This window comes from Antennarius striatus, chromosome 16, assembly GCF_040054535.1.
Source record: "Antennarius striatus isolate MH-2024 chromosome 16, ASM4005453v1, whole genome shotgun sequence".
Classification (NCBI taxonomy): domain Eukaryota; kingdom Metazoa; phylum Chordata; class Actinopteri; order Lophiiformes; family Antennariidae; genus Antennarius; species Antennarius striatus.
In genome coordinates, this window is record NC_090791.1 from 4,479,066 (window position 1) to 4,492,826 (window position 13,761).

The 13,761-nt window shown below is 42.6% G+C and overlaps 1 protein-coding gene across 1 annotated transcript in view; it reads right to left on the reverse strand.

Annotated features, from left to right (window-relative positions):
- The window catches only part of srcin1a (SRC kinase signaling inhibitor 1a), a 67,882-nt gene that overhangs the window by 15,991 nt on the left and 38,130 nt on the right, over positions 1–13,761 (reverse strand). Inside the window, exons 4-9 of the mRNA XM_068336318.1 lie at positions 11,395–11,421; positions 5,177–5,372; positions 3,830–4,125; positions 1,486–2,312; positions 1,120–1,221; positions 594–721 (exon numbers count right to left, since the gene is read on the reverse strand). Of these exons, the coding sequence (XP_068192419.1) occupies positions 594–721; positions 1,120–1,221; positions 1,486–2,312; positions 3,830–4,125; positions 5,177–5,372; positions 11,395–11,421 (1,576 nt within the window). The remainder of the gene's footprint in view (positions 1–593; positions 722–1,119; positions 1,222–1,485; positions 2,313–3,829; positions 4,126–5,176; positions 5,373–11,394; positions 11,422–13,761) is intronic.

The window sequence follows — 13,761 nt, forward strand, 5'->3', positions numbered from 1 at the left end:
AAAAACCACTTACTGCTACTGTAATGTTACACATCTATGCAAATAGTCTGGTAACCATGGTTACCTGTACGCATGGCAGCACAAATCTAAAACGATCAGATAATCAAAATTAAATGTGGAAAGCTGTGCTTCTATTTTACTTCACTTTAATAGTTCATTTAAAAAGCATAGTGCGGGTCCATTCCACAATAATCTAACAATAATAATAATGCTCATAAAACTTTATTGCTTCGCTACCCTTGTGCAACACCAAAGAACATAAATAAAGTCATGGAAAGCATTAATATGCTGCTTGGGTACCATGAGTCGTCTGGTATACTCAGGGTTTTCTCATGATTTACACAAAACTGACTTATCTGGACCGGCGAACAGACGATCTCCACACAAACCAGAATAAATGCACAACATCACAACTCTTAACTGAACCAATCACGTGATAAAATAACCTCCACTTCCTATAATAAAGACACGATGCCCGTTCTTCCACCTTGAGAACCCCGTTAGGTGAATATACCAGTAACCACAAAGTCACGATCACCGTTAACGCCCAGGAGTGACTGTTACGCTCGTCACGACTACGCCGCTGTACTCACTTCCTGTGGCGGAGCCGTCGCTGTTGGTTTCGGTCTTCTCGCTGGAAGAGAAAGGTAATGGCCGTGAGAACTCCGTCCCTTGGTCCGGAGGGCAGCCCGCCATCATGCAGAGACGCAGCAGGCCGCATCTGAGGATCAACGGCCACAGGGCAAGGCAATTACAGTGCTAATGCTAACAGCACTAGTGCTGGCTACTATAAGGCTAATAATTCCATTGACAGGTCTTCTTGTTAATGAGTGGATAATAGGTTCAGGAGAACTACGGGATAACAACGCCCCAACGAGGATGTGGAGCTGTGCTTAAAGGCCATCTTACACATCTCTATGCATCAGCGCCAGTGCGTAAATCAATAGCGCCACAGCCCCCGTCTAACGTTTATTGCTCTGGACCTGAGCTACACAAAATAATGTAGCACTATGGAGCTGATAATGGCCCTGATAATAGTCTGCCGCTGCTTCTGTCGATGCTGCTGCCAATGTGTCTGAGTTTTGTGAGGGGTAATGAGTTTTTAATGCAGAGCCTTACGTGCTGTCGCTCTCCGGCGCTCTGGTCAGGACGCTCTGCACCAGACCGGTAAGGCTGGCGATCTGCTTCTCCATCGCCTCCATACGCTCCAGACGGTGATCCCTGCAAAAGCATACACCGAAAAAAAACCCCATCGGCAAATACTGAACGTACTAGAGGCAGATGGAGACGACATTAAAAACAGAGTACTATCTTCATCGGTTTGATTTAATTTCACATGAGTCTGATTTGGTTATGGAAATTTAACATGCAAATGAACAGGTAGCATCATTTTCATGCAGGAATCCACTGGGCAGAAGCTGACTGAGAAATAAAGACCAACTTTATACACTACAATAAGATGATATCCATCAATCAGACACCGACCTGCTGCTGTCAGCATCTTGTCCAGACATCGATGAACCAAAGCTGGGCGTGGCCCTGCCGCCCTCCCCCCCCGGCCCGGCTGTCAGGCACAGCGGCTCCGAACCGGAGCTGGGCCTCGACTTTGGGCTCTCCATGAAGACGGAAGAGGAGGCCGAGTCCTTCCGGAAGGTTTGCCTGACGGGTGAAGCCCTGCTGGGTGAGCTGGAATACGAGTCCCGGTCTCTCAGCTGCATATCTGGGATTTTCTGTGGAGAAGATGGCGGCATGCGGAAACCCATCCCTAGCGTGGCTGAGGAGTACGTGTCGGAGTAGATGGAACCTCCGGGCTTGTAGATGGAGTCCTCCAGGTCCCCCTGAAGGGCGGCGGCTGAGTAGGTGCTGAGCGAGCGGACGGAGCCCCGTCGGTACAGACCGGTGGAAACGGGAAAGCTAAAGGGGTCTCCGATGGCGGCTAAGGACTGGGTGGAGGCGATGCTGAGGCGGCCCTCGTGCATCAAGCTGTACGGATCTGCATACAGACCCTCGTTCTTCATCAGGGCCATGTTTTTTGCAGAAACCTCTTCATCAGGCTTGACGTCACGCCGCTCCAGGATGGCGCTGGGCGAGGGAGACAGGCCCACGTTTCCGCCGTGGCCGGCTGAGGGATGATGGGGATGTCGGGGTTGTTCAAGCTGGGGATGAGAGCCGGAAAAGGACGGAGGACGGCCACCGCTGTAGGAGAGTCGAGAGCGGGACGGGGAGCCGGAGGAGCCCGAGGTCGAGGAGGAAGGGAGGGTGTTGAGGCGACGAGTCGGGGAGGAGTCGCGAGAAGAGTAGACGATCTCCCTCTGTAACAAACAAACAGGGATGGCGTTACCATAGAGATCTACGGGTGAGAGCGGTGTCAGCCTGACATCAAGAGCAGGGAGATCTGACAGCGTGAAGCCGTGAGTGGAAATCAAAAGAACACAAAGACATTCTAAAAGGACCAGTTATTCATCAAATTTCTGTAAATAATAAGTCGACCTAAATCTCTTTAAAAGCCAGATTCGCCACCATGTAGATCACTGATACTTAAACAGCCTCACATCTCGCTGAGGAACAGGTATGTGGTCTTTGCATGTGAGTGAATCCAACTTTACTCAACCGATACGGAAGATGGGGGGGGGGTGCATTGCTGTGCATCTGTGTGTGTAATCGGCGAATCGGTGCACCTGGATCACAGTTTGCGGATCATGCTTTGCAGCCTGGCCGAACCGTATAAACGACCATTTCCACTAATAGCAGATGGCTGAATGCCGCATTACCTGCAGCAATCCCCTAGCAGCAAAAAAAAAATCAGCGCGTAAAGGCAATCTGCAGATTTATTCAATAATTTAAATCTTCCTTACGTGAAAAGCTCAAATGTTAAAAATGTTCAAAAATGACGCTATTTTTTTGGTACTTTGGCAGAATTCCCGTTTATAAATCCTGAGGGAACCTTGACTTGAATACAGTCTGTTGACTTACAGCCCCACCCGGTTTTTTGTTGGTTAATGATGCAGCTGCTCTGTGCTGCCAACAAACGTGCCCGACCACACCTCGTAAAGACCGACACGGGGTTACGGGCCCACGGATGGCTGCGACTACATTTGCCATTTAAACGACGAGGGCGCTGGCGACTGTATCAGCCGGGCGCTAGCCGTAAAACTTTAGCTGCGCCGTCACCAATTTTGCGCTGAGGAGAAGATACTGAGGAGCCCTGATGGCACAACTCACATTTAATCACACTATGAAAGATCATGATGTGTGACTTTAGGTTTTACCCCATAAAGCAGTTGCTTAAAATTACATCTTTAAGATTTATTGGTATCAAGACCAGTTTGGGGGTGCTTTAAAAATGTATATGCAGTGCATTGGCATTAAGTTAAAGTTATATTCCCAGTGTTATGTGAACAACACAGAATGTCAGCAGGATTTTGCATACTATAAATAAATAAATATAGAAATAAGCCCCCCCCCACCCCCTCCCCAGGCTTCCTTGATCCTCACTGGAGCAGAAATAGCTTTGGATGTTAAAAAAAAACCACGCAAAAAACCACTCCTTTCACAGAGAAGCGTTGTTCTCTGGTGTGTTCGCAGCAACAGATGGCCTACTTGAAGATAAGAAAATACAATTCAAGGAGGAATACCTGTTAAATTGCTAACCCACATACGCAGCAACCGACGCTGTCAAAGTTACCGTGAAATATATTTCGCTGAGGCATGGAGCTGTGGCAGGTCTATAGCTGCAAAACTTCAGTTGTAAAACATCAATCTAGCAGATCAGACGAGCGTTCTATACCCACTTTGCCCACGTCATCGACCTCCACTCGGCTCCACTCACCCTCAGGTCTCCGTTAGCCAGGTGGGCGGCAGCGGGGTAGGAAGCGTAGATGGGCTCTTTGCGGTATATCTTGATGATGCTGCGGTCCTGGATGTCCCGCACATCTTCCAGCTCGTAGAAAACGTTCCGTGCTTCATCCTTGATCAAGATGGCAGTGTTGGGTGACTTCAGCATGCCAGCTGTTAACTTCTGGGGGAACATGTGCACGATGAGAGCGTGCAGCGTGTCCAGGCTGCTCAGCTCGTGGGTGATGTGCACCCTGCGTGTCTCGTCTCCGTACTGCAGGAACAGAACGCCTAGAACAAGGTGAGATTGAGTAAGAAGAGCTTCAATGCATGGGAAGCATAAATAGCAAAGGAATTCTTTTGAAAGATTTTCCATAATCAAATATGATAAGAATATGCAAGATGCTGGTACTTATTTCTGTAATCAGATATCACCAATATGAGTGATAATGTAATTTATAGCTGAGGAAAACAACCTTGCAAAGGCTTAATGTTGTACATTTTTAATCAAATCTTTATTAATAATCAAGTAGTTGTAACGTATATCAAATTCACCCTGATATAACCCCATTTCGTGGAATGTTTGGTCAGAAGAAGCCATTTTATTTTGTAGGAGAAATGAGTCTGATGCCTGACTAACCTGAATATTCATCTTCATACACCGCGGGACAAACAAAAAGAACAAACAAACACAGCAAAGAAAAACCAGGGATTAAAAGTCAAGCAAAAAAAAAAAAGAGAGTGGTTAGTAAAAGAAACAGAGAAGAGAAATTGAATATTGGCGAGTGCACTTATGTTCGAAGTCATCATCATTCCATTTATTTGTTGCAGGGTTTTATTGTTTCCACTAAGCCTGATGTAAATCCACACCTTGACCTTTATGAGTCTCACACTAATCCTCTCTACGTTTCCAGGGTCCTCCTGTAGTAAATCTGTTCTCTAGTCTGTCTAGTCTTCTAGTTTAGTCTTCTAGGCATGCAGTCAAACACATATATAACTACCAAAGCAAAAATAGCGTGCATTAATAGCTCAATTTTAAATACTACACTTCATATTTGAAGCCCACCTGACAGCAGGTTCCTCTAGACATTCCGCAAGAATAAATCAGGAGCTGTTAGATTCTCTCCATTCACAAAAGTTGTGTTACCAGAGGACTCACTATCCTCCGGTTCGCCATTGGTAGGGCAATTAAGCTAATCCGTCACGTGAAAATGTGAGAATATAACACTTCCTCCCATTCTGTGAGCACAGCAGCTCACAACACCAGAAAACATGAGGTGGGAAAAAAAAAACACAGCTGCAAACGCTCCTCTGCCTGCCAGGCAGCGAGTCAAATCCTCACCTGGAGATCGTAGCTTATTCTGGCTGGCGGAGCGGGACAGCGGCAGGCTCTGGCGAAATCGGTTCATCCGGTTGAACCCGATGGGGATGTCAGCTTCCGACATGGTCTCCAGGGATTCGGCAGAGGCAAAGGAGAGCTTGGCAGCCTGGTCGGCGAGGCCGGACTGCGTTGACTGGGAATGGCGTGGACTGCGGCTCTGCGGGGAAGGAGAGTCAACACAATAAATTTTGCTGTTGAGGTGGAGTGAATGGACTGAACAAGGCCGATTGAGTAAGAACATCCAGAAAAAAGGAACACAGTGAGCACACAATGAGACATCACACAATGAAGCACATAACAAGATTAGCAAGGCCTTGACAATGCTGTAGCTACCAGCTATTCAACTACGAATTACAAGCGTCACAGTATCTGACATCGGTTGAATGCTGCAGCTGAAAAGCACAATATAGTTGTTCCCATACCGCAAAACACTCTGGGGGTATCAGGCTTCATGCATTACCTACGCTGGATAAGGACAAAAATTTAGCCCAAACTGTGCCCGAGTAGAGCTCCGGTAATGTCATGTTTGCTCGATGTCATGTTTGCTCGACTCTGCACACCTCCCACACACTTTTCAGCCCAACTCCTGCCCCCTGTGCCGGTGCAAACTTTAAACGAACCCTTGTTGGGATGGGAGGAGAAGCTCATGCAAATCCAGTCGCTGTGGGTTTACTCTGCTGGCCGACGCCCAGCCGTCTCTCACCCAACGACGGTTAATGCAACCGGGGGGGCTGAGCTCACCGAACTGGCTCCCTGATCGCCCGTCGCCGTAGCGTCTACACCTCACAGGCTGCTGTAATGAGCTCCCAGAATGCTGTCTGCTGATTGTTTGGCAGAGGCAGACACGTCCTTAGCTACAGTACAGTAACTTCGCCTGTCTCCTCTTCCCTGCACCGTGAACAAAACAGTTCCCCCCCCCCCATTTCTAAGCATTTACCTCTGACGGAGTAAAAAACTGTAGAATCTACCTTGCTTTTCATTAACATGAGTCAGAGGGCGTCCCACATAGAGAGACAATTGACGCCTGCAGTCACCTCCAACTGTACCGCATGTGATTTGACCTGCATGAGGGACAACATGCATCCCCCACACGGACAGGTGTCACAGCAGCAGTTCGACTATCGGGCTACCTGCGAGACGACCACAACAATGACCAAAGCATTTAGCTCCTAATCGGAGGCTCTCAGAGCCTCTAACACGGCTCTAAACCCTCAAGGCTACTTACTTGATAAATGGAATATCCAATTTTAACGATTTAACAAATCGTGACAGACCAAGTGTGTCTCATTTATAAAAAGTCAATCAATTCTGGCTGCATTACAACAAATTAAACTTAACTAAACCAGCCGTGCCAACATGCAGCTCTATGTAACCTCTTAACGTCTTAGAAGCGGGGGAATCCTCTTTATCATGTACACTCCTTTTGGCACCATCATGTATAATTCAGTCCCACACACACACACACACACACACACTCGCTCTCACACACACAGGCTGATAGTGGTGGTGTCCAGTGATAGTGGTGGCAGACAGTGTCTGAGCACGCAGAAAGGCTGTGATGCTGACAGATAACCCCCACCGTGTTTTCTAATAGGGTCATTCATCTAAACTGTGACCACACTGAATACAAGCACAGCCACCAGCACCACCAGTGCCATGTATCGCATTGTGGCAAGGCCTGGCTAGATAGCAATACTTTTAGAAAGCAAAGATCCCGAATGCAGTAACTAAAAACTAAACAATAACTGGTAATCCATTACTTCCCAGGAGCTAGGGAAGTAAGCTTTTTCCTGTCAACTAAGTTATTGAACTAAATAAGTAAATAAAATAACAAACAACTATTGAAAAACCATGACCTGGATGGCCAATAAAACAATCTACACCAGGAATGGGTAAACTACAGCCCGCGGGCCATGTACAGCCCGTTAGGGTTTGTAATCCGACCCGCCAAACTTGATCAAAAGATATTTATGAAATAAAATCTATTTCATAAAATTTATTAAATAAATTTTACGAAATTGTTTTCATACATATGCTTTGCTGCCTATTAAAGGCCACAACCTTTTATATAATGGTTTTTACATATCATTTGCATTAGTACAAATAAACATTCCATCCATCTGCTCCCCAGCTGGCCCACCTGTCAAATTTTAGAACTCTGTGTGACCCACCAGTCCAAAAGTTTGCACCCGATCTACAACATCATCTCTCATATTTACAGTACAGACATAACTCCAATATTCTATTCTTTTCTTTTTTACTTCTGGTTAAGTGTAAATTATCAAACTTTTTTAAAATATGTAATTATTTCTTCAAAAACAATTTTTTTAATAGTCGGCGGACGACATAATGACTTCTCAATGCTGATTAAAAAATAAAAGTGACAGATTTCCCTAGACATCCTAACACCCAAAATTGGATTTGGCATAAAAATATCCAGTGAAAACTTTCAATATAAATAAGATTGACAGAAAAAGTAATGTAAAACATTCTGACTGTTTATTTTTTAACACTTATCTAACAGAGAAAAAAAAATATTCTGCTTTTGTTAGTGCATAAGAGTTTTATTTCATGGTGAGTAGTGTAGCTTATAGCGTTACAAGACTAAGCTTCATTCTAACAATGTGTGCAAAACTTAAATCTCACATAAAAATACACCAGTAAAGTAAGGTATGCTGTACTCTCATAACGACTGCTGAACAAGACAACTTGTGTGAAAGCTTACCGCAGCTGTCGTTATATAAGCTCTCCGTCAGGTTGCCTTGTGACAACAGACTCCAACTTTACGTTCCATATTGATAGCAAATGTAAATTTGCATTTTGTATATCATGCAAACCATTATATACACACCATCTGGTCCTGCTAAACATCCCAGTTCTTGGTGCTTCTAGCCTCCTTTCAGGGAAACTGGTTCAACCTCTTTCTCATTTTCCTCTACAATTCTCCCTTTATGCCTCCCTCCCTCCCGCCCACCCTCCACCTCCACCTTTTCTTTTCTTTTAGAGTGATCCAGAGCTTCTTCTTCTTCTTTTTTTTTTTTTTTTAACGGCACTCAATTACTGTCAAGAACCCTACACTGTTATAATAGCACAGTGGAAGAGAGGAACGAGATGATCTTACACAAAAGACAATCGAATGGAGTGGAAAACAGGACAGACTACAGGCTTTAGGCTACAAACTGCATTAAACCCATGCAACCTCCAAAGTGTGTTTGTACACACAAGCTCGAGTGGATTCTTGCGCGCGCACACACTCACACACACACACACTGGGCAGCTATGTTTTAAGGTCAAGTGATGGTGGCCTTGTTGTAAAGCTTTTAATGTTCGGTAGAGAACATTTCATCAAACTCTGTCTGACACTTCAATGTTGGGCTCCCAAGTGCGCAAAACTCTTAACCTTGTAGAAATGGGCAGCAGAGAACTTCTTTGTTTCACTTAGATATAAACGTAAAAAGAAAAGTCATCGAAATATTTGCTGTTTTCCCCACAGAGTGCATTAGAAATAAGAGGAGAACCAGTTTTGAACACACTGTATTGCCTCTCAGCTAGATAAATGTTAATGTATTTGTTTAGCTGTTAAAAAACACATTGCTCTATTTCCTGTTTGAAAAACTGCTCGTTTGACTTGTAAAGTCAGGAATAATTACATAAATTAAAACTGCTATTCCCAACTAATGAACGTCCTTGTTTCAATATTAATTTTATTTTAGTAATATTTACAATATCAAGTGAACTTTTTTTTTGCAGAGTGGACAGCCGCAGGCGAGATTTTCTCGTTGGAATTACCCTCAAGACTAAAGTGACCCATAGTGATGCTTTATAATGAGATCATAATGGCTGCATTAAAACAACTTTAAGCATTTAATGCGGCATTCTTTCACAAGTAAATATGGCTAAAATTCGCTGCGTGTACTAAAAGTTTATGAGCAAGTCTAACTGCCCACGCTGTGCTTCGGTAATTGGAGTTAAATGTTTTTTTCCCTGATTGTGATCGTTTTCTTTCTAACTGCTAAACTTGAGCAAAGACAGAACATAAGAGAGTTAAAAATGTCAAAGACAGCTTGATGTGCGCAAACTGACAACGAGGAGATTGACTCCTGGGTATTTCTTGAGAGACAGGTGTTAAATGGTAAATATCACAACCCTCACACCTTCCCAGCATCCCATCTACAGTTTATTCCTCAAGCTTTTAAATTTTATTTTTTTTTGCCTTGAAATGACATCTTTCTCTTTTCCGAATCACTATCTTCTTCCTACCCTTACTATTTACCTCCTGTCCAACATTTCTTGCCTCTAACTTGAGCCTTGATATCATTAAAAAAAAAAGAAAAAGTTCACGGCTCTCTCTTTTACCTAACATGACAATTGTCATGGAGTGAAAACAGCTCCCTGACAATTGTCACTCATTTATCCTTTCTCTTCTCCAATCTTCTGCCCGCATGCGCAAACTCCAACTCCCCTAGACCATCATCTCTTTAAAATGCAGGGTCGTCAATGCCCTGAAAAAATTGTTCTGCAATGCTGCTGCAAACAGAATTAGTCGATGCCACCCTATTGTTCACAAGGACAAGGAGCACAATAGTGTCCTCTTCCAGAGGACAGATGATGGCTGAGATTGCTGGTATAGATTCTCCTCTCTGACAAGACCTCCATGTTCTGGGCATTGGTTTCTTCTGATATACATTTAACACATTTCATGTGCAAGGTTGAAATAAACTAATGACTAAACTAATGTTTTTCCACATGTAAGACAAAAATAGTGTCGTTTCTTGAAGCTTTGACACTTAGATGACAGGAGGAACAATGAGGGAGCGAGATGGGACTTTCTGAGTGTGAAAGAAAGAAAAAGCAGGACGAGGTGTGAACCTATTAGGTGTTAACAACAGAACCGTACATTTGTGTAGACAGCAAGTCGCTTCAGATGTCTCACACAGATCATTCGTGATATTTCATCCTATATTTTTCTATTGCTGCAGCACCTTTAAGGGCCAATAAATAAATAAATAAATAAACTCTCTCACAATGATTAAATGACACTCACATAATGGATGTTTTTGGCTGCTGCAAAGCAACATCAAGTGATTAACAGAAATGCATCGTGGACTAAAATGTTTGTTTTTTTGGGGGGTTTTGCTGCAACAATTAAATGATTAAATGATCAGCAACTATTTTATTATATAGTGCACTTTATTTGAATTTAATATTAAAATGTTTTTCTGGATCCGGAAATTTTTTTTTGTGTGTGTTTTCTATTAGTATAAATGAAATAGCTTTAAGTTTCTGGCAGCTGATCAAACAAAAGAAGAATAAAGTTTGACATCATAACAAACATTTATGATGTCTTTTTTTTTTTTAAATTCATGAAGAAGCAATTCATCATTTAATTTCCATATTATGGTCTTACTAAAACAAACTTTTAAAGCTATTGAAATCAGAACATTTGTGTACTGACGAATACATCCTATTCTTCAAATTAAGATTATTTTAAATAAACAATCAGAATATATTTTGACAGTTTTGTATCCTATATTTGATAACCTCTAAATTCTGATTCATATCACTCTAATTTAATTTATGGTTAAGGTACACATGGGAGAGGATAATACATTAGCTTAGCCTTCCCCTCAGGGTCAAGGCACATGGCTGATATTGATATTAGGTGACATTTCCACCCTGTTCAAAAGACACTGTGAGCTATGATGTCTTTCTCTCTGACTCAGAGATGTAACCCCACAACAAACCAATATACTGTGATGCATCTCAACGAACAAATTGGCTCAATCCACCGAATTCACTACAAACAATAAACCAGCACATGTGGGACACTCTTGATTCTTGCCTTTGTGCACAAAATACATTCAAAGGCCACGGCTCAAACCTCTGAGCAAACGTCGAGGTATTATTTTACTCCTGTCTCTGCATTACGTCTTAAACGTCCTCTAAATATCTCAGTCATTCTGAGTAATAACTCCACCAGGTCACATGACATTCTAGTCATTAATGGTAGCTGGCTGAGGGAATAAATCCAGAGAGAATCGCCTTCCACAGATTAAATGGAGGAGTTTAAGCTGTCGCCATGCCTTACAACGCCACTGATACACGAAGACACACACACACACACACACACACACACACACAAGACAATAACAAGACACACAGGGACATGCAGCACTGACCTTAAAGCTCCAGTAGTTTGGCTGTTGCTGTGAAGTAGATGAAGGCAAAAGAAGGAAGGAATGGACACAAACAGAGAAAGGTTAGTTTCCTCTCTAGTATAGCTTGAAGTTCACTGAAAAAAGGTAATTCTTTTTGAAAGAAAGGTGTGAGGGAATTAATGCACCGTTAAAATACAATACGCTCCGCTCAAAATTCCCCATCGGTTGCATTTCCTAAGTCATTCCTTTTCTGGGAGCCTGCATAGAAAACACATTAATATTGTTTGACAGCTTAATCTGATGCAATTACCTAAACCAAAATCATTAAGTTTGATTGGTGATAATGGAAAGGGGGTGGGTGTGTTTTCCAGGCATCGGGTTACAGCACACCTTGAAACGAGATTGTGTTGTAACTGTGAAAGGGAGGAAATGAAAAGACTCAAATCTAATCACCACAACAACAACAGTGTGGGCTGCTGTTTGAAGGATTCTCTCTTAAACTTTGGTTCCACAAGCAACACACCTCACCATTTTACCTGCAAATTTTTTTTTCCTGATAATTCTTACTTCCTGCCCTTCCTGCAACTCAAGCTCGGAGGAAAAGTCACTCAGTCGTTGGCCGAGCGCTCGGAAGGTTGAGTTTTGCCATTAAAATACAATTATCCTGCAGTCCCAGCTACTGTAGGGACAGAGATAACTCAAGATGACACGGACAATTAAAATAAATCTGCAATGAGTCCTTAAAATTTAATTCAAATCAAAACACTTTTTCTTGTTCTTCTTCATGTCCGCGGGCAATTTTCAGTCTCTTTAGCCTTCAGTGTGCAGAATCCACATTACTCTCTCAGCAGAGAGATGAAAAGGCAAAGACAAGCGAGTTTTGATTTATGATAGTTGAGGGTATTTCATTAAAAGTCTTCTAAATTTAATACTTTTGCAAGAAGAGCTGAGATCATATCTGTAAACGGCCGCATCAGAGGGAGCATCTTTTATTCACTTATTGAAATCTTCTCCTCAACTTGGACTTGGACATTCAGCGACTCTTTCATTTTCTGTTCTCCTCTCACTAAATTTTATTTAATTAACTCATCTTGACCAACAAAACACATGAGTCATGATTAAGCAACATATAGTAGTGTAATAAACCATTTACAGATTACATTCAGGCAGGAGCACACCGATAGTATGGCGGCTGAATTAGCCTGATTCTAAAAAGCTGAGATAATATGCAATAAAAAATTACAATAAAAACATTACACAGTCATTGCGTCCGTTGTGAGTCCTGTTTCACATTCCCAACAGATCTATATTGCAGGAAGATCGGTCTAACACCAGTTTGTATTAACTTTGTCTGGAGGAGCCAAACGTGTTATTTCATACAGTTAAAATGTTGACCTATGCACGAAGCAGGCAAAACATACATGTCTGCATGTTTTCACTGCTTTGCATTGTTCATAATTTGTGTATTTTACTTAAATGAAAGAAAAAGATCCGGTTTGAAGGCTGCTCCAGCGCACACTAACACCGCTACCACAGCCGCTGCCTGGATAATAGTCTGACTGGTCCGTTTCATCTTAACGCCAAAGACCACAGCATCCACGAATACATATTTAAAGCAAAAGCAAAGTGACCTCTGCATACTTTTCTCACATCTATCTCAAACAAAGTATAGATAATAAATTCCATTTACTAATGCAGTGGTGTTGTTCTGAGGTGAGGCCAGAAAGATAGAAAATCAGACAGTGAATGATGGTTTTCAGACTTGTCTTCGTGTGCAGAGCTTTGTCCAACATCCACTGAAGCTTTTAGTGATATTATGGGTTGCAGACAGCGAGAAAGTTTTCACCGTTGGACTAATTCGCGAAATACATTTTCCAAAGTGATGAAGAATTGCTCCATCCTGGCTTGCTAAAGCTTTCAAGGATGTCCTTTTCAATGCCAAATCACAGCACATCACCTTTTACCAAAGAGTGCAACGTGGTTGTGGTTTTTATTGAAGAACTACTTGCCCATAATTACAGAAGCACAATGTAACCCCATTACAGTTTGCCAGCAGATATGCCAAAATGATTTTATTGTGTATTATTCTGATGGAGAAGGGCGGCTTTATAAATATAGATGTTAAACCTCAGAGCAAATAAGAAAGATAAGAGCACTTAACCTCTCAAGAGGACAGGAGGGACACTCAAAATGATGACTAGGAGTCTTTTTCTACCCACATAAGTCAGTGCAGTTGTTGGGTTTCGTGATTTTCTCCTTCCAAATTCTATTCTGTCTCGTCCGATATCTTGAAACACGACTACACACAAACAATACCTGCGCCTGTGTCTCAAAACTTTCTACTTGCTCTGTCAGAAAGCTCATTTTTCAGCCTCACTCGGGTGTAAG